The sequence below is a fragment of the Uloborus diversus genome, chromosome 9 (assembly GCF_026930045.1).
Source record: "Uloborus diversus isolate 005 chromosome 9, Udiv.v.3.1, whole genome shotgun sequence".
Taxonomy (NCBI): domain Eukaryota; kingdom Metazoa; phylum Arthropoda; class Arachnida; order Araneae; family Uloboridae; genus Uloborus; species Uloborus diversus.
In genome coordinates this window covers 8433560-8455981 of record NC_072739.1, presented here as the reverse complement: position 1 = coordinate 8455981, position 22422 = coordinate 8433560, and the positions used below count along the sequence as shown (strand labels likewise).

Sequence of the window (22422 nt, the reverse complement as noted above, 5' to 3'; positions counted from 1 at the left end):
AGTGATGACTCATTCAATTTTTGTTCCATTCATTACTATTCTGCCCTATTTATTAAATATTTATTAGACATCTAAACATCAGTTGTGTTGCATTCACTATATTTTTATTTTACTTGAATTTATGTGATGAAGACAAATGAGAATAATTTATTACTTTCAGCAGTATGCACTGATATTTTTTTAGTCACAAGTAAGTGCTCCAATGAGGTAGTGGCACTCACGTAAAAGGTTTTCTAATGCCCATTTCCGAAAAAATTGGCAAGTTTGACATTAAATAGTACTATTCTCTTCGTATAACAAGGTCATGGAAATTTTTATAAAGTCATGAAAAAGTCTTGGAAAAGTCATGGAATTTTTTCATCCAAATAGAGTATGAACCCTGTAAAAAGTAGGAAGTTACTCAACTACCATGCTTTTAGCAATTTTTTAAAATCATCAAAAATATATTTCGGGAATTCAAATACAGTAAAACCTGTAAAGTTGACCACCCCTGTAAGATGACCACCTGTTTAAGTTGATCGCTCTTTTCAGGCACAGAATTAGATCTTATCATAGAACTCTACCTCTATAAGTTGACCACTAAAGTAAGTGCGTCGCAAGTGGTCAACTTACACAGGTTTCACTGTATACCATTTCATTCAGTTTAAAAAAATGAAATAATCCAGGGGAAAAGGTCACTGTATATTTTGCATTGAATAATTAAAATTACATACTGTTTTGCTTTATAAATGTCAGTCAGTTACCCATGGAATTGCCCGTTGATAAACTTCATAGATTTATATTTAGGGGTGCCCACTGGGGGGGGGGGGAGATTATGGCCAAAATACGCCATCAAAATTTGGTAATGGAGGGATTTTTAATTTTTTAGTTATTTATTTAAATGTATTAATTGATTTATTTTTAATTAAAAATAAATAAACAAATAAATAAAAATTATGTAAAAAATAAATAAAACATACTAAAAAATAAAATAAAAAAGGGAGCTAGAAAATAAAACTAAACAAGCAAAGGAGGGTTGGAAAAAAAAATTCTTGGGGGGGGGGAGGATTTGCACCATTGAACTTGAGGGGAATGAGCACCCCTGTTATATATTTATCACTTAGTATTCAAGCAGACATTTTAAGACACTTGCAAAATTGCAAAAGACACTTGCGAACAGACGAAGTCACGATTGTCTGTACGCAATGGAAAATAGCTGATTTTTCTAAAAAGAGTCATTCCATTTCAAATCAGGCAGGCAGGTACGAAAAGTGTCATATGAACATCACCGATTTTTTTGAAGAAATTACAATAGTTACAACTAAGGGGCATATGAAATATCCCAAAAGGATTTTCCAAGAAAAATGTTTTTTCTTCAAATACAGCCTACTAAAATTCCTTGCAAAATTGGCCATTTTGGAAAAATCAGCAAAACACTCCATTTGAAATGGACACTCTATTTCAAAAGTATTTTACCTATTTGAATAATACTTTTTCTAAAAATAAATAAGGACCTGTATATTCATTTAGACATCGTTTTTGAAAATTTAGTTAGGTTTTTTGATAGAGAAAAAAATTATCGTTGCGTCGAAAAAACTGCATTTTTACTGATTTTATGATTTTTTCTCTCCATGAAAAAAAAAGTTTTTTTTTTTTTAACTAAACGGAGATGGTTGTTTAAAGCCCTTATATGATAGTTTCATAGCATATTTTATTATAATCATTAGATGCATACAGCCTTAGAAATAAAAGTTGAAATTTTGAAAATTTTCAAAAATTAACAATTTTTGAGGCGAGAGTACTCAAAAAACCCATTTTTAAAAAATCTAAAAATTGGCTCACTTGAACCCCTTTTAATGCTAAACAAGTGGATATACACCGCATCCCTTGTTTTTTCCAGAAAATGTTTTATGATTTTTTGAAAGTGACCTTATCGCCCATGGCATGCATGTAAAATAAAAATGTTTAATAATTTCAGTCACTGAAATTCTGATTATATTAATGCCTAATAGCTACAATAATGGTGAAATTTATCAGCAACAACTAAAATCTGATGGATTTTTAATAATATACATGTAATAAACCGCTTTTGATGACCCAGTCAATTCGTCTTTTTGTATGACTCTGCGCATAATTATAGAAGAGCCTTTGGTGACCATCTGACTTCGCTGTATAAATACATTTTTCTGCTGATCAGGACGTAATTGTTATGGGAGCTGAGCTCCCATACTTCCCCTTGTTTATTTCACTGAAATTTTTACATTTTGACCGAAAAAAGGCTACTTAAGTATTAAAAAAACTTCTGAAGACTATAGGGCTCCTACACTTCTTTTGTTAGAAATTGGAGCCCGGAAATGTTATCTCCTCATAATTGGATCCCTGGCTATAAAAGCTACCTTTGGTGAGATCTGTTTGGTTACTTCAACTTACAACCATCTTCAATTGATTACTTCTCTCATTAAAACAGGTGGGCTTTTTAAATTCTTAAGCTATAGGTGAGTTTTGCGTTTTAAATTTAGTATACTTGTACTCATGTACAAAAGTAATCATACGAGGTAGGATCAAAAAACTCTGGGACAACAGTCATCAAAGACAACCAAAGCACGAAATTAAAATTAATCATTTTAAATGCATTTTACTGTTCTTCCCTTCGATCTTGTATCTTTTCCCCTGTGATGTAATTGAGTCGGACGTTGTAATTGAAAGAGAAAAATGTGATTCGTTGCGGCATATGTAAGTAACGGTGAATGCTGCATAGCTTTGGAGACAAAATAAACTAATATTGAAACAAGAAAAAGGAATGACTTTAGCTGTTACTGATAAAGTACACCATCATTGTAGCTATTAGGCATTAATATAATCAGAATTTCAGTGACTGAAATTATGGACATTTTTATTTTACATGCATGCCATGGATGATAAGGTCACTTTTAAAAAATCATAAAACATTTTCTGAGAAAAGATACGGGATGCAGTGTATATCCACATGTTCAGCATTGAAAGGGGTTCAAGTGAGCCAATTTTTAGATTTTTAAAAAATGGATTTTTTGAGTAATCTCACTTTAAAAATCGCTAATTTTTGAAAAACTTCAAATTTTATTTCCAAAGCTGCATGCATCTAAGGATTATAATAAAATATGCTATGAAACTATCAAAAAGGGCTTTAGACTGTCATCACCGTTTAGTAAAAAAAATTTTTTTACATGGAGAAAAAAATTCATAAAATCGGTAAAAATTCAGATTTTTCGACACAAAAATATTTTTTTTTAATAAAAAAACCTAACTAAATTTTCAAAAATGATGTCTAGAGGATATATGGGTCCTTATTTGTTTTTAGAAAAAATAATTATTCAAACAGTTAAAATATTTCTGAAATAGTGTCCAATTTAAATGGAGTGTTTTGCTGTTTTTTTTTTCCAAAATGGCCGATTTTGTGCAGAATTTTAGTAGGCTGTATCCTGAAGAAAAAAAATTTTTCTTGCAAACAACTTCTTTTGGGATATTTCATACATTCTTTAGTTGTAACTTCTGTAAATTTTTCAAAAAAAAATCGGTGATGTTCATGTAACAGGCCCTGCCTGATCTGAAATGGAATGGCTCAATATTAAGAATCTACTGTCATGATACATGCTGAGAACGTAATGCTCCCCATTATTTAACAACTAAAGATGTCACTCTTACAAGTGAAATCTCGTTGGTTTTTACTGATAAAATGTGTCTATATTTCGATGTAAGCTTAACAATTACTGTAAGCTTACAACTGATAAAATGTGTCTATATTTCGATTAAGCTTACATCGAAATATAGACACATTTTATCAGTAAAAACCAACGAGATTTCACTTGTAAGAGTGACATCTTTATTTTGTTAAATAATGGGGAGCATTACGTTCTCAACATGTATCATGACAGTAGATTCTTAATATAGACATGGTTGGTGGCCAGCTGTCTCCTTTCTTAATTAGACGTGGCAACGAACACTCATAATTATCATAAATTTCGCGGATAAGTGCGTAATTTCTCGTGGCGTAGCGAGCAGATGGCAGCAACATCCATATTCACGGGGAGCAATTAAATGAATTATTGAAAATGAAGTCATAATCCTTTAGGGTCTGAAGCCGAGGAATCTCGACGACAAGCACTTGAGCCTTACAATTGGAAAACATCAATTTTTCCTTTAAAAAAAATGCTGTGCACTGTGTCTATACCATCGAGAAGAGATGAAATGGAGGGAGACTAACTAAATTGACTTTCATTCGTGAACCAAAGACACCAAATCACGTGATACATTTTAAAGTGAAGCATTGGAAGAAATCAGGTTTCTTTCGCTAGTTTCAAGCAAAGCGAGTCAACCATTCATTAAGTCACGTGACTAGTGACTTGAGCTCTTTGCCTAAGCTTTTGCTAAGTCAATAAATGAACTTGCTCCCTCCATTTACAATTCCTGCTCTAAGGTCTATAAAGCCCAATTTCCTTATTCGGGAAATTTTGTCTGATTCGGCAAAATTTTCCGCGTTCGACGAAATTTGGAGTTCCATTTGGAAATTTTTGAAGTTCCGTTCGGAAAACTGAGAATTTTCGCCCTCCTAAAAATTTGAGTTGGAGTGCCCCCGACAGCTGCTTTAAGTTTTCTAAGTTAAACAGGAGCGCCCCGATAAGAGATCACGGGAGGTCACTGTGGCCTCTCAAACAATTTTCTTACTTGGCAAATTTGGTAGCGATGTTGCAACACGATTTTTTTTTTTTTTTTAAATTGTTTTTATGATGCTTTAAGTTTCTTCAGACATGTTATATATAAACGATATGCGTGCATGCTCGTATTTTATCATTCGGTAAAATTATAATTTTATTCGGAAAATTCAGAATTTTCCTCCTTCCAAAAATTTTCGTTTGAGGCACCTCTGGAATCAAAAAAGATTGTTTTGTACCGTTTTCAGTGTACTTAACACTCTCTGGCCGAATTGTAAAGGATAAGAACCACATACGTTTTTGCCATTTAATGGATATAAAATTTTGAAACTGTAAATAATGTGCTCTTTTTTCTTTTCTTTCTTACAATTTTCTTTTTTGGGGGGGTGGGGGATGGGAGGTGTTTTTAGGGGTCTTTTTCTTATTTTTGGGAGGGGTCGGCTCTTGCTTTTGGGGAAGGGGGGTCTTTGCGAAAAAACGGGGGGGGGGTGCCCTTGCTCTTAAGGGGGCACCCCTGTTACAGCCTTACATCAAGCTGCAGCGAAAAACAAAATTTTTAACTTGGCACGCTACGTTACACAATTTAGAAGCGCTACGTTTAACTGACCCACCGATGATGCGTCACAATGTAGAGACTTTTTTTTTTAAATTTCAACTTCTTTCAACAGAAAACAACACAACTGTCGTAGTGACAGAAATACTGGAATTAATTTATATGAGTCAAGGATGATACACGAAACACCACATGACCACTCTTCCATCTCCAAAACTCTGCCCCATCATTTGCTCGATCCACTTCTTCCAAGAACAGGGCGCTGCTCAAGTGATGACCCATTTCACCTTAATGATTGGTGGCTTTATCCCCTTTGTTGTGGTGGTCTACCGCAAGCCGTTGCGAAAAAGTTTTCTGACGAATATGAGCTCTTCCGGAAAACTGAAGGAAGAATAAAAAAAGGCGGATGGAACGAATAGCTCTCTCATCAGCAAAACCATCGCCGTATGAGTAAACAGCTAATGACAGAGTTTAGCCGACGAACAAAGATTTTTTTGTTCTTTTGTTATCACTTTTGCCCAAGAGAGGGTTTCATTAAACTGAAAGGGCAGATCTAGGTTGGAATAAACACTTTTTTCTTTTTCATTTTCCGTATTCGTTGCTTCGAAGTTTATTATATACCGGGAAGGGGTGTTTTGAGGGGTTATTTTTCCTTTTTTGGAGGGGGGGGATCTTTACGATGTTTAGAGGGTGCGCCCCTGTTTTATAGGTAGATTTTCTACTTTGTTTTTCCTTCGTTTCTAAAAATGTTATTGGTTGTAGATTTGATGCGTATTTTAATGTTTTTATATAGTTCCGTTATTACTTACTTATGATAAGTTAGGGTAAATCGGAATACTTCATATTCTTAAATGTAATTTGACTTAAAAAGAAACTGTAGTTGACCCGGCGGAAAACCATGGGAGATCTGCGTGACCTCCCAAAACATTTCTTATTCAACAAATTTTGGCTGACGATTTAGAAAATTGAAACAGTATTGCAATGTTGCAATTAATTTTTTAAAGATGCCTAAGATACAGTCGAATCTCGATAGCTCGAAGTTTAAATCTCGAATATTACTTTATCTCGAAGTTTTCATCGGGTCTCAACTGCTGTAAAAACTTTCCATAACTCGAATTACCAATAACTTGAACGTATTAGCCGGTCCCTTGGGACTTCGAGTTACCGAGAGTTGACTGTATTTTCACAAAAGATGTAGGTATGTTTGTATGTATGCATATGTGCATGCATGCACGTGTTTTTTTTTTTTTTTTTTTGAGCAATCACGATTGCTTATTGCTTTCATTTGACTGTTTTGATGTGCTATCATATTATTTTCCCGCCAGCACCTTCTGCAGCATCACCGTCGACCGGCTCCTCTCGATGCTGCTCCTATAGCGAAAGCCATCTTCAGGTTGCGTCAATATCCTACACTTACACGCTTACATACATGCACGTACACACACACACAAACACACACATACGCCTGCACACACATACACAAACACAAACACACCTACACACAACTACCCACACACTCATGCCTGCACACAAACACATATGCCTACACACACATACACATTTCCCCCCACCCCCCTACCACAAACACTCATACACACAACTACCCACAACTCATACCTGCACACAGACACAAACACACACGCCTACATACACACCCACACTCGTGATTGCGAAAAACATAATTTGAATTCCAGATGTCAAAATTCAAATTAATTTTTTTGATTTATTTATTATTATGATTATTATTATATATTTTTTTTGTCACATTCGGTAGAATTTAGTCTTATTTGGCAAGTTGAGAATCCCCCTTTCCCTTCCCTTTACCAAAAATTTGGTTTCCGGTCGCCTGTATGTAGGGGACCGAAGGCTACACTCTTCTGGCAAGGTTATGATATACGTTTTGTACTTTCTTTTACAATACAAGTTGGCAACACTGAACTGAATCATCTGTGTAGATCAGCTTTTCTTAATAATACAGTAAAATTAAGCCAAAACATGGCCAAACCCAAACATGCAAAAAAAAAAAAAAAAAAAAACTGTTGCAAATTACTTCTTACCCTCCCAGAATACTTTGTACCCCCTAAGAAAATGTAGCTATTGAACTACATTTTAATTTGTAAAAAATCAAATTTTCCATTTTTTCTAATGTTAATTTAAAAAAAAAAGGAAAAGCGCTGTTTTTCCATTGCCTGAAAACTTCCAGAAATTTTACATCTCTACTGTGCTGTTCCTGTTATCAATAATTTTGCACAAATTATCTGAAGTTGAACCCCATTATAATGTATCTTAGAGACCCCATTGAAATATTCCCTACAACAGAATGTTCACTGTATCCAAAATTTCAGATCAGACTACTGCCAAAACAGTAGAAATAACTTTCTTCAGCTAAAAATATTTGAGAAATATTAGCTAATTAGTGAGGATATGTTTTTTAAATGATGAACTTTTTTTTGCATTACGAAATGTTTTCGATACTATTCTTAAAAGAAATGCTAATTAATTAACAGTAAATTAATTTACGTTCATAGAAAATTTAAGAAGATATCTTTTATCGAAAATGGAACAAGGATGAACTTACAAACTGGGTTGGGGAGGGCTAGTAATTGTAATTGAAAGAAGTAAAACTTCAAAACAGGTGAAAAAGAAGTAGCATTTCACCAAAAAAAAAAGATGATTGGGCTCACTGATTAGAAATGTTTAACTTTTGAGGCCTCTTTTTTTTTAATATTTAAAAAAAAAGTCGAATAGAAAAAAATTTAAAAACAAAATCATATGTAAAACAGGAATTCAGGTGGACTAATTAGATTTTTAAATATATAGCTTAATTACTTGTTCTCCGAAACGGGGTTTAAATGCATTATCCTTTTTGTAATTTAAAGCAGGACTTTACTATGAGCACATAAATTAATCATGTATTGAAATCAGCTAATGAAGTTGTTTTATGCAAGGCTGAGGAGTCGGAAGGAAAATTACTGACTCCTGAAACTTATTTCAATTCCTACTCCTCTACCTCAAAATCAATCCAACCTCTGACTCCACGACTCCTACTCTTTCTCGGTAACTCTGACAGAGTTGTGGAAAAAATGACCGACTCCTGCTCTTGGAATATAAAGCCTTCAACTCCAGCTCCGACTCCTGAAATTTTACACCCTTTGACTCCGATTCCTTTACCCCAAAGTCAATTCGACTCCGACTCCTAGACTCTCACTCTTACTCGATAGCCCTGGAAGAATTGCGGTCAAAATGACCCACCCCGACTCTTGGAATTTAAAGCCTTTGACTCCCGACCCCCGACTCCGATTCCTGAAATTTTAATCCCTTCAACTCCGGCTCTTCTACCCCAAAATCAATCCGACTCCGACGCCTACTCTTACACGGTAACCTTGGCAGAGTTGTAGTCAAAATGACCGACTTCGACTCTTGGAATTTAAAGCCTTCAACTCTGGCTCCGACTCCTGAAATTTTAAACCCTTTGATTCCGATTCCTTTACCCCAAATTCAATTAGACTCCGATTCCATGACTTCAACTCTTACTCAAAAGCCCTGTCAGAGTTTTAGTTAAAACGACCGGCTCCGACACTTAAATTTAAAACCTTCGACTCCCGATTCCGACTCCTGAAATTATAAAACCTTCGACTCCGAAGCTTTGCTTCTATGCGAGTCTTTAATTTACATACTACTCGTCAAAACTTTGCAGAGTGATGTGAAGGAGGAAAGGAATGGTCAGCTTTGCTTTTTTCGGTAAAAGAAATTATGGCAAAAGAAAACCGATCCCATTAAAGAAAATGAGAAAAGGCGAAAAGCATAAAAGAATGTTTTTTTTTTTAAAAAAAAAAGCATGCTGAAGAATAGCAGAGATTTTTTTTTTAAAGCGTTTTTAATAAGATCTCTTGCGTCTTTCAAACCTGAGTATTCACATTGAAAAAGATAAAAGGGGGCTGCGTATATTAAATTTCATTACGTTTTTCTCCTTCAGATCTTTTTTGCAGAGCTTGGAAGAATGGGGCGTTAAAAAAATGGCGATTTAAGTTGAGCTGCAACATTGCCTGAACGAATGTGAAAACTGAAACTTTGTTTGATTCGTTCTGTGATACTCTGAATATGCTGAGCAAAGAGGTTTATTTAATGACGCCAATTTTTCAAGTTCAGGAAATATTCTCTAGAGAATAATTATAGAATCGGTTAATTTTTCAAACTAAAAGGCATGCATATTTTTAGTGACTGTTCGTGAAACTTTAGACTTTCACAATAATCCAAATTTTCGAGGCTTTCGAGTCATCAATTTAAAAGTCTTTTTTCACCATTACTTTATCTTGACTAATAATTATGCTGAAAGTCTTTCTGTCTATCAGGATATCTGTGACGCGCATAGCGCCTACACCGTTCGGCCTATTTTCATGAAATTTGGCACAAAATTAGTTTATAGAATGGGAGTGTGCACCTCGAAGCGATTTTTTGAAAATTCGATTTTGTTTTTTTCTGCTCCAATTTTAAGAAACTTTTCCCGAGGAAAATATCATAACATGGATGAGTAAATTACGAAATTATCATAACGTGAAAGCGCAACATAGCCAAGCAAATGAATATAGCCAACTGGCGAGAAATTCATCATCCATTATTTGTTAATATGCAAGCGAACCAAATGACCTTTTCATTTTTCTACTACGGGCAATGCCGTGCGGGTACCACTAGTATTATTACAATATAACCTCATTTATCCAGTCCCCGTTTATTGGGATATCCGGTTTTTCAAATTTGTAGAGTTTAAAAAAATATATATTCACTTAAATAATAATTCTAAATAACGATAGGCAGAACGGAATTAATTAGTGCGCCAAATATTACTGCACTCTATTTTGATTAAATCTGCTAACTCCTGCATAAATCGTGCAATAAATCATAGTCATCTAACTAACAACATAGCATATTTGGAGTGTCAGTCTGACACGTCTTGCAAACACTTTATCATTTATAGATCTATAGCAGTCTATAAATGATAAAGTGTTTGCAAGTAATAATCCTATGTAATTGTGTTACAAAGCATCATTTTTCGCTGTAATACGAGGTCTGCTAAAAAAGAATGTTCTATATATTACTCGGATTATTGGAATTTCCATTTCTTCGGTTTGCCTTTGGTCCCAGTTAGTCTGGATAAACGAGGTTCTACTGTATTTTGTTTCATTGTTTCTGCACTAAGGTTTCGGTATTACTACTTACCACTAGCACATCCAGATATACCTCCTGAAGGTTTTTTTTTTTTTCATGAAAAAAAAAAAAAACTTCTGTTTTTTTTTCAATCAAAAAACCTTTTAAAGGCTTTTTTTTTTAAATTTATTTAATCAAAAATACCTTCTGAAAATATTTTCTGAAGGGGATTTTTTTATTAAAAATATCTTCTGAATGGGATTTTGATCAAAACAACCCTTTCATATGCATAAACTACTGTAGAACTTGCATTTATGTTAAAACCAAAGGCTCGGGGGGGAGAACGTTTTCACCCCCAAACCCCTTCGCTGCGCCACTGCCACGTAAATTAATCGTGGTTCCTTTTGAGCTCTGCAGAAATCACCCTTCAGTTCAGATTTGAAACAACTGCGATCTATCAATCACCTTTTCCTGTCTTTCACTCAGACCTATCACCTTTTTATATCATTTACCGAGTAACACCCTTCCACTCGCACGAAATACCTGCCCCCCCCCCCCCCCCCAATCCCCACAAAGCAAACCATCACTGTCTGAAAATGATGTTTTCACAAACGTCCCTTTCTCAGCGCGAATCAATAAGGAAGATCTTCTCGTGTTGACTTTTAGCGAAATGATTCCTTACTTCTGCTGGTGTGCTGCCCCCCCCCTTTAAAACAGCTGTCTGGGTGTTGGCGAGCTAATATTTGTCTTGGCGATGAATCCACTGCCCTCTGGATTCCGTTCGATTTGCATACAAAGGCGTGTGGAGTGCCTAAACTACGAGGATTTTTCGGGTCGTTTGCTGGTTTGTCACGTTTTCTGAAATTGCTACAATACTTTAATATGTATCTATTTTTACCGCAAAAGGTTATTTAATCAATACATCAGAATCTTTTTATTTAATCTTAGTTAGTTTTAGCAATGTGTGTGGGGTCGTTTCCGAAAGTTTAAAAGTATTTTTTTGTGAAAGAGCATGCTTAAAAACATAGGATTTGACATTTTTTTTAACAAATTTGACAACGTTTAATATTTTTTAAAAAATATTTTATTTGGTGCGCTTACTCAATTTCATTTTTGACGCTTCTGCGCATGACATCACAAATGATGGAATGCCATTCACCGTTGCCATTACAGCAGATCGCAATCTTAAATTCACTTCTTTATTCATATGTAGTGGCTACAATGGCTGCGTTCGACGAAACTCACCGGTCAACCGGTAAGTAACTGGTTACTAACCAAATCGTTCTATGATCAACCGGTTACTACGGCGGTTATCATTCTAAGCAGTTGATTGGTTGATTGGAGCAAGTGATCATTAGCTGTCACGTGATTAACTAACCGGTCGCTCTCGGTTGAGCTCGTCGAACGCAACCAATATGGTTGATAGCGAGCGTAAAGCGCAACATTTAATTCGCTTCTGAATTATTATAACCTGGAAGTGCGGTATACAGCAAGCGTAGATATTCAGCGCGCCAGTAAAATGCGCCAAAGTACATCACTTGTGACGTCATAAAGACGACGCCTTGTTTGAAAAATCGGAATATTAAAAAACTTAATTAAAAAATAACAGTCGGGAAAATAAAAATATTTTCTGGCTTCATGTTAGTTCTTTGGCTCATTCTATCAACTTCAGTGACTAAAAGTAGTCCTTCTAACCGAAGGAAACAACCCCATTAGAAGACTAAACGTTCTTTTTGTATGTTTCGGAAGATGACCTCATTGTAGAATTGAATTCACACTTGTGCGATTGTTTGACCTTCCGGAATTCATTTTGTGAAAATTTGAATGTTCTACTGTTTTTTTAATAGGAACTCATATTGGTTCGAAAGATGTCTGTTTGGTTGTGGGGTCTGGGGATGATGGTGTAGATTGCTGATTGCACCATTTATTTTTTTTTAGAGGATTTTTAAAAGTGTTTTTTTCTGTAGTTTTGTTTTTTGTAAGAAGTAAATTATCAAACATTAAATGTGTTGCTCTTTATTTCAGGTGGAGAATATCACTTCCTGTCTCTCCTACATTGGAGAATTGGGGGTGTCTATCGAAGGAGTCACTTCGAAAGGTAAGTTAGTGTTCAGTTCACGGTTAGAAGTAAATAGTGGCTCTCCTACAACGGCTGTCACCCAGGTTGTAATTGGTGATGATTCCCCACCCCCCAAAAAATATGCAATAGTACACATCGATTAAGACATGTTTTTTTTCCTGACCAATTAAAACTGTTACATTACCTATAGTTTTAATGAACAGAAAATAAAGAGGGAATATCATATTATTTACATTATATTAATGATACATAAATATGTTATATAAATACACTATACTTCTATTTTTAATAATAAAATAATAAAATTAATATTAATGTAAAAGATTAATACAGTTAATTTTTATATTGCAAATGTCGTACTTCGAAAAAATAAAAATCGAAAATATTATGAAATTTTTCAAAATAAATATCGGATATATATATCGTGATATATATCATGATATATATCGACCGATATATATCGGTGAACACTGTGATCGAGATTTTCCTGATTTATTTGAAAAGGATCATTTTATATCAAATGAACGAAAAAAAAAATTGGTACTCAACCTGACCAGTTCAAATTTTCTTGACTTTTAGAAATCCTACTCTTTTAACATTTTAAAGTGAGAAGAATTATTAAATAATCTATTATTCATAAATAATTTTTGAAATTCGTTAAAAAACGCCTTTTTTCTTTTTTTTTTAATTTGCCAGCAGTATTTTAATGTGTTACAATTCAAACTCTGCAACTAAGCTGTGTAATTTTTCTCACAATGTTAAAACTGAAAATTACAAAAATTTTTGAGATAGTGTCCGTTGAAAATTTTGAAAAAAAAAAAAAATGTGATTTTCATGCATTTTCATGAATATATCCAGAAAACAGCAAAAAAAAAAAAAAAAAAAACATCCCGCAAAAAAACTCAATGTCTTACGTAAACATGAAGTTCATACAATTTTCAGAAATAACTCATTTTTATTCGAACGTCGTAATGAACTTTAAATTAAATGACTAGTATAAATTAGGAACTCATTTTATATAAAATTTTACCGAAATGCGTATGTTACCACCAAGTACAATTACAATACAACTCCCTAATTAAAATAGGATGGTAACGGCACCAGTAATAGACAGGGGTCCGGTAACAGACAATCATAAGTTTGGATATAAATAGTAAGAATTTTATTCAGGTAAAGCGGATGCTGCTGTGGCCCATGAATACGGTGCAACCATCTAGTGTTATCAGTGTGAAATTTATGAGCCAGTTGATGATTACAATGCTGTGGTCTGGTTGAGCATGGCGGGCTACGAGACTTTTTTGAATTGTAGAGCCGCTTACTCTTCGTTGTGAATTCGCAATAAAATATACTTGCAATAACTATACTGAAACATTTATTACAACACACGAACGTAACATTTAACATAAATTTAGAAATAAATATGACTTAGAATGATCGAGATATTTCAAAATGAAAAGAATGTGATACAGCAACGCTGCTTGACTTATCGCTACTCAGTAATCTTTTTGTTCCATCAAGAAAATTAAATTTAAACGTTGCCACTCACACGAGCGATGAAAATTATAATAATTAAATTAAAGTTCAAGGCTCAGCTGCAGACGATAAGAACTACCAGGTCTAAGGTTAAGAACAGCCACCACGAGATCTGCCGGTGTTTCATGTTCATTTCCATTTAATAAGGATTTAGATCTAAAAATAAGAACTGTTGCACATTTTGAAGAGAAAAGGGGAATGCTGTTCATTACTCATCCTTTCTTCATCTATCTGTTGCTGGGTGTTATCAGATTTTTCGGTGTCTGTTACTGGGGGTCGGACCTTTTTTCGAAATTGGGCTAATAAAAATAGAATTAACTCATTCAGAGGATCCAAAAGCGGCCAAAGGTTAGATGAGATGTAGATGCATGAAAGAAAAATAATTTAAAAAGTCTCAATGCATAAAAAGTCTCAGAAAATTGAGTTAACCTGAGAGCGATATCTTAAGCATGTCTGTTACTGGTGTCGTTACTTTAATTTGGGACTTATAGCAATTAATTATGAAATTTTATAGCAATTTTTGCTATAAAATTTTTTAGTACTTGCTGATTCCTTCATTGTCAAACCCTGAAATTTTCTTGATATATTCATGAAAACCACATTTTTTTTTTTCCAAAATTTTCAACGGACACTATCTCGAAAAATTATGGAATTTTTCAATTTTAACATTTTGGGAAAATTTACACAACTTCGTTGCTACTACAGAGTTTGAGTAACACATTAAAGTACTGCTGGCAAATTAAAAAAAAAGGCGTTTTTAACGAACTTCAAAAATTAATTATTTATGAATAATAAATTATTTAATAATTCTTCTCACTTTAAGATGTTAAAAGAGTAGGATTTCTGAAAGTCATGAAAATCTAAACTGGTCAGGTTGAGAAACATTTTTTTTTTTTTTTTGGTTCATTTGATATGAAATGATCCTTTTTAAAGAAATCTAGAAAATCTCGATCACGGGATTCACCGATATATATATCGGTCGATATATATCATGATATATATCACGATATATATATCCGATATTTATTTTGAAAATATCATGATATTTTCGATATTTATTTTTTTGGAAGACGACATTTGCAATGTAAAAATTAACTGTATAAATCTTTAACATTAATATTAATTTTATTCTTTTATTATTAAAAATAGAAAAAGTATAGTGTATTTATATACCATATTAATGTAATGTAAAAAATATTATATTCCCTCTTCATTTTCTATTCATTAAAACTATAGGTAATGTAACAGTTTTAATTGGTCAGAAAAAAAATGTCTTAATGGATGTGTGCTAATGCATATTTTTTATTTCTGATGTATATAAAATTCGTGAACAAGTTAACCAAAGAAAAATGTGTAAAGCATCTAGTGCTTAAGTAGTTCAATTAAAATTGATGGAAATGTATCAGTTATGTTACATTTTATTTCCAATAGATTAAATAATCAAATTTTACAAATGATTGTAGATATCATTTGTACTTAAATGCCATTCAAAGTGTAAATCTTTACTAATAATAAAGCTGAAAGTCTCTCTGTCCGGATCTCTCTCTCTCTGTCTGTCAGGATCTCTGTGACGCTCATAGCGCCTAGACCGTTCGGCCGATTTTCATGAAATTTGGCACAAAGTTAGTTTGTAGCATGAGGTTGTGCACCTCAAAGCGATTTTTCGAAAATTCGACTTTGTTCTTTTTCTATTCCAATTTTAAGAACATTTTCCTGAGCAAAATTATCATAAGATGAACGAGTAAATTACCAAGTTATCATAACGTGGAACCGTAACATGGGTAAGCCAATTGGCGAGAAATTCATCATACATTATTTGTAAATATACAAGCGAACCAAAAGACCTTTTAATTTTCTACTACGGGCAAAGCCGTGAGGGTGCCACTAGTTCTTATATAAATTTTCCTAGTTCTTTTAAGTCATTGAAAAATTTTAATTATTAAATTTTTGAAACAAAAAAGACCAAGTTCCCCCTTTTTTTTTCATTTTACTGTCAAAAACGATAGAAATAAAAAAAGGAAAAATTAAACCTAATGTATTTCAATGTAACAAATTCTTTGAATTTATGTATGTTTTAGTTTGCTTATGTAGACATATCGTCGCCTCAAAGCAACAGTAGGATATCTTAGTGTTATTTCTTAGATTAACTGTCTTAGTATTGCTCTCAGTCGACGATATTAAATGCTTATATTCAATCAATCGCTAAATGTCCGTTCTAATAAATACCATATGAAATGTGGCACTGACATTCAATATTTGTGGTTTATTGAAGCTACAAATGAAATTATTTCAAGTCAAATAAAAGTGTTTCATGAACGATTAAAGATTCAACAAGATTTGAAAGAAAACGAACTTATTGAACTTAATGAAACTTTTGTAATTAACTAAGGTGAAACCACCATGTAAGTCCCTAATTAAATGCTGTCAAAACGGTATCATATGCTACGAGATAATTATTTATTGTAATAGTTTCAGTGGGGTGTGTCTGTAACACACCTTATTAATTATTCAATCGTTTTTATAAATGAAACACCACGATTCCAAGCAATAGCATTCAGGTGCTGAGGTGTAATACTCACAAAGTGAGCATATCTCTTGTCTGAACTTTTAAATTATAAAATTCATTACTTCAGTTATTTGCTTTTGGTTTAAAAGTTTAAAGTGTTGGACAATTTTATTTCAAACTGAAAATTAATAAGTTTGAAATTTTAATATCGGCGACATTTTAACTAAGCAATGGATATAATGTATATTCTGTGAAAGTAAATCTTGTTACTTAATATTAAAAGCACGAAAGCTGTGGTTAATATTTGTAACTTTTCAGACTGTTTAAACTATCTTTTTTTAAAAAAATATTAACCAGTTTTAAAAAAATTTAATTTTGTTCTTTTTCTATTCCAACTTTAAGAACATTTTACCAAGCAAACGTGAGACAAGCATAACGTGAACGAGAAAACTACCGTAACATGGGCGAGAAAATTAACATAACAAATTGGCGAGAAATTCATGATCCATTATTTGTAAATATACAGGCGAACTAAATGACCTTTTAATTTTCTGCTACGGGCAAAGCGGTGCGGGTACCACTAGTTTTTATATAAAATGAATATTCATGAATGCAAATAATGAAAGAAACATTAATTTTAAAATTGATGCCTTATAATAACATTCGAAAATAAACAACAGTGATTTGAGGAAGCATTTTCTACTTAATTACTTAAGTTTCCACTGATTAAAAATATCAGATATATATCAAAATATCGTATGTATCACAATATCTGATATTTTCGATATTTTCGAAAATATTATGATATTTTCAAACCCTGCTCGATCATGTGACGGGCGCACTGAGCGATCACACTGCTGTTTTTACCGTCGCAAAGAGTATCGAGCAGTGAAACGTCATTTACAGCGTGTTCAAGGTCAGCTAAAAAGTCGACCCTGAATGTTCAAAAATTTTTCAGAGCTTCGCGTACCGATTCTTAAAATTTCTGAAGTTTCGCAAACCAGAATATAAAGACAGACAGAGGTGCCCCCCCCCCCCGAATTTCAATGTCACAATTCCCCTCCCCCACACAATAAATAATCTCAACACTCTTTCCCTTTTTTATTTTTAGCTCTTTTTATTTATTTATTTATTTATTTTTTTAAATATTAGTGCTTGATTTTTTTATCTTTTGGTTCTCTTTTTATATTTCATTTACTTTTGAATATTTTTTATTTATGTACTTATGTATTTTTGTTATTATTACTACGATTATTATTATTTTATTAGAAAAGTTCGGTGCTACGCCAATGGCAGACACACACACACAAACTAAATAAATAAATGAAATGAAATATAAACAGAATAAAATAAAATAAATAATTTAAATTAAAAAATAAATAAATTAATTAATTGATTAACCCACCCACCCACCCCAAAAAAAATTTGATGGCGCCAACTTGCGCTATAATCCACTCCCTCCCACCCCCCTGTGGGCACCCCTGAAGACAGAAAAACATATTCAGCAATTGTTGCCAAATCGATGCAAACGAGGACAGAGATTTTATTAAACTTTTAGGAAACTTTTAAAGTTATATCTGCCTTAAAGGTGTCAAAAAAGCCTAAAATATCTTCAAAATCATTGCTGTAAGTAAGATTGACTATCAAAAATATTTTTAACATGATGGTAATTAACTTAGTTGGATTACCACTAAAAGATTTTGCTACACAGAGCCAGTGGCAGCAAAAGCAATAACAATTACACGTCAGATGATCTTTGAGTTAGTATAAAGAAATTAAAAGGAGTTAGTGAACACCGAAACGCTATGTGGAGATATTAAAAAAAAAAGAATTAGTTTCTTTCTTTTCTTTTTTTTTAGTTAAATGTACTTAAAAATTTCGTTTTTCAATGGAGTTTGTTTATCTTTACATATTTAAAAAATAATTTATTTTTTTCGTCTAATGGGGGCTGCGTTTTAGGCTATTTAGCCTTTAGTAGACCTAGTGCGGTCCCCCGATACGGCATCCAGTCTTTCATGTGCCACCATTAAAGCTCGGATTTCAATAGCACGGATAATTTGGACGCCCAGTTTCCACCAGATGGAGGCACCTGGGCTCTCTTTGATGCGAAATTTGCACTAGAAACCTAAATTTTGCCGAGGGAATTCTAAGCCAAACGAATACCTTAGGGATCTTTTACATGCCGCATTATCATACGACATGGGCGCTGATGATTTTCTGCATCTCGAAAATCCACCGACTGGTCACCTACACATTTAAAAAATAAATAACGTCAGAGAAATTGGGAAATTCTGTTTGCGGTAGGCCTGCGTCCAGACGACCGCAAAGCACCTACAGCCTTGAAATTTTGTACAACATTATTTCGAGACCCGGGGTTTTTTTATTTTGAATTTCGAATTGGTTTTTCTGTATTTAGTTGTTTAAGCTAAAATTTCATGTAAATTGCCTATTAAAGGGATGAAAGATTTATCATACTTCTTAACGTTCGATGTCATTCGAAAGATTTTTTTTTTTTTTTTTTTTTCTGCATCAGAGAGATAAAGCTTGTTTCAGTTTTCTCAATTCGCAACTCCAGAGCTCGAATACGCTACCTTGCGGTGATTAACAATACTAAAGAAAAGGTAAAACATTTCATTCCACGTGTTTTCTTTGGGGTAAATTACAGGCTTCAGACAGTCTGTGGTGTAATGTAATTTCAGAAGAATAGAAAAGAAAGCTTCCCACAAACACGATGAAAAATTACTGTCATTCACTAAGCGTCAAAGCAAGTTATAAGTTAAGGCAATTGTTTGTTTTACCTTTTTCATCCGCCATTAGACAGTGGCTGCAGCGCCACCTATAGTTTATTGGAGTTGCGAATTAGTTAGAACTGCAGAAAGGTTTCTATTTTAGCAAAAATAGAAACCTTTCTGCAGTTCTTGGCGCAACTCAATTCAAGCCTGGAGTTTCAGCAAAATATATTACTAGAGACCACGAATTTGAAACCAACTTTTCAAGCGTACAAAACGACCGCTTTGAAATGCTTAGAGCCACATAGCACCAAGCTGTGCAAATTGATACAAGTTTATTGATAATGTGTGCATTTCAATCAAGGTTTTGGCTTTGATTAGGAGCGGGATTATGTTCTAATTGTGAGCTCTATTCTTAAATTCTATTTTCGACGGGAAGGAGAGAGGGATTTTCATTTTGTTCGTAACAGAACTAGTAAAGTGTTTTTTAATTTGATTCTTTCTAATAGACGATTTAAATCATTGCGAATAAAAAAGATTGCGAAGCAATCTTCGGGGTTGGTGAGCGTCAGCGAGCAGGGAGCTGAGCCCAGGGCCGGATTACTAAATAGGCAATGTAGGAGTTGCCTAGAGGCCCCGAGGTTCTGAGGGGCCCCGGAGAAATTTTAAAGTTGAAACTATGTAAGAAAAAAGTTCATTTCGACAAAAAAAAAAAAAAGGAAAGAAAGGAAAAAGTAAAAAAATGGAGCTCCCTTTTAGTTACTGTATTAATTGTTAATAAACATTATTGGTAATACTTAAAATTGTAGTCAGAACCTAAAACTATAAGTTTTAAAATGAGGGGTAAGCTATGAAATTTGATGAAAGATTTGCGTGGTGACAGAAATACAGGCTACAGAAATAATATATGAGTTTATGTATAAAATACACGTGTGAGGGGGCCCCAACACTGCTAATGCCTATTGGTCCCGAAATCCTTAATCCGGCCCTGGCTGAGCCCCCTTGTTTTTTTATATATTTCATTATTTTATGTTTAATATTTTATCCTTATTCCCTCGTAAAAAATCTCAAAAAATTTCAAGTGTACCAGCTCTTGAATGATTTGAATCCCATCACTGTATATAGTTATCCAGAATTAAGAAATAGTAGGCAGTAAATCCATTTGAAGCTAATTATTAGCCTGCTTTTGAGTTATTCGGCCATTTAGGGCCGAATAACTCTCTCTCTCTCTCTCTCTCTCTTGTGGTTTTCAATTTATTACAACAGTTAAGAAGTTCAAATACCGGTTTTTCTCAAAAAAAAGAGAGAGAGAGGGAGAGTATTGGTATTTTAAAATTACGTTAAATTAAAAAAAAAATCGACGTTGTTACCTGCAGAAACTTGTGAACTAATACAATATTTTTTGGCTTTTATAGAAGGGATTGATTTTTTTTTGGGGGGGGGAGGGGGGATTGAAGGGTAATTTTCTCGTTTGGGAGGGGAGCTCTTGCTTTAGTGGGGTAACGATATTTAGGGGGGGGGGTGCGCCCTTGAACTTAGGGGGGTGGACACCCCTGCAAATATTTTTTCTACATCTTCGTTTTCCTTCAATAACATTTTTTGCCGACTTCCTATAGTTGTTGTATTTATTCCGTGTAATTTTTCTCATTTATTTTTCAGACGTTCGCGAAGGCAACCTCAAAGTAATTCTGAGCTTATTCTTCAACTTATCGCGCTACAAGCAAGCGCAGAAAAACTCGTCCAGCGTTGCATCCAAAAACAACGCCAACAGCAGCCAAGCGAACGCAAACACAGCGGCGGCCATTGTAAAAAGCAGCATGGTGGCGTCATCTATCGGCAATGATATGCTTTCCAAGTACGAATTTTGAATTTGAATTGTTTTACTTTGAAACTTAAAATTAATGTTTGAACTAATTGTTTCAACTAAATGTTTCAACTAAATATTCCAAACAAATGTTTCAACTATTTTTTGAACTAAATTTTGATTGTTAAAAACATTATAACGGTTTTTATGTAGATCTTTTTTTTTTTTTAATTTACTTGCAATTATGAAAGTGTATCTATATTTACCAGGCATCAGCCGACTTATCAAAAAAAAAAAAGGTTGTCCAGCATGTCAGTTAATTCGGGGTTCAGTTTGGAAAAAAAAGGGGGATTTCTAACTTCCTCGGAGTTTTTTTCCCCCCCTCAAATCTTCTCATTTTTTTCTTAGGTCATTATAGATTCCTTTTCGAGCGGTAAGTTTGTTTACTGAATAGCTATACTATATTCTTTGTGCAATCATAACATATTTTAATTTTGCGACTACAAATATTTGCTTCGGTTTCTTTTTTGCATAAGATTATTTATGACTAATTAGATTTTTATTATCAGAATAATAAAAAATGGTATCGTTAATTAATATTTTAACGAAATCAAATAATTTGTAAATATTTATAAGATAAATTAAACTTTTCTTATTTTTATAGTTAAGAATATGTGTAGTGTGTTAAATTAAATATATTTTCCAACCTCGTTTTTTCCTGCATACCGGTAATCATCAGGCAAGTGTTATTGAAAATCTGGTAAACCACGAATTTTGCGGCATGCTGGCTGGTGCGGGGAAAGACAGTATTTGAACCATTTGTTTGCAAAAGAGGCACACCGAAATTTTGCATTCGTATTTTCACGCATTTTTTAGACTACATTCAGTTCACTAAGTTCTTTTTGATTTTTTCAAAACTCTCTCAATATTTGTTTACCTTGGGAAAATATAAGGCGAGCAAATTTTTAACAAAATTCATACTTTAACTGACAGACGATCAGTATGTTCTCATTTTTAAATTCCATGAAAGTCCTATTGAAGTCCAGTTGATTCGAACTTGGAAGATAAAATTTAAAAAGATGCAACACTGCTATGTCAAAAAAAGGTTGATTCTAAAAAGGACTGTAAATCAGAGAAGACGAAATTTTTGCCAGTTTCATTTATTTTATTTTTTAACTAAAATTTTATTGAGCAATCACGATTGCTTATTGCTTTCATTTGACTGTTTTGATGTGCTATCATTTTATTTTCCCACCAGCACCCTCTGCAGCATCACCGTCGACCGGCTCCTCACGATGCTGCTCCTATAGCGAAAGCCATCTCCAGGTTGCGTCAATATCCTACACTTACACGCCTACATACACGCACGTACAAACAAACACGTACACACATATACATACATCTA

General features: G+C 33.6%; 1 protein-coding gene across 1 annotated transcript in view; it reads left to right on the top strand.

The window, feature by feature from the left end:
• Positions 1–22422, top strand: part of LOC129229738 (neuron navigator 3-like) — a 707938-nt gene that overhangs the window by 265688 nt on the left and 419828 nt on the right. Inside the window, exons 4-5 of the mRNA XM_054864105.1 lie at positions 12391–12463; positions 20873–20958. Of these exons, the coding sequence (XP_054720080.1) occupies positions 12391–12463; positions 20873–20958 (159 nt within the window). The remainder of the gene's footprint in view (positions 1–12390; positions 12464–20872; positions 20959–22422) is intronic.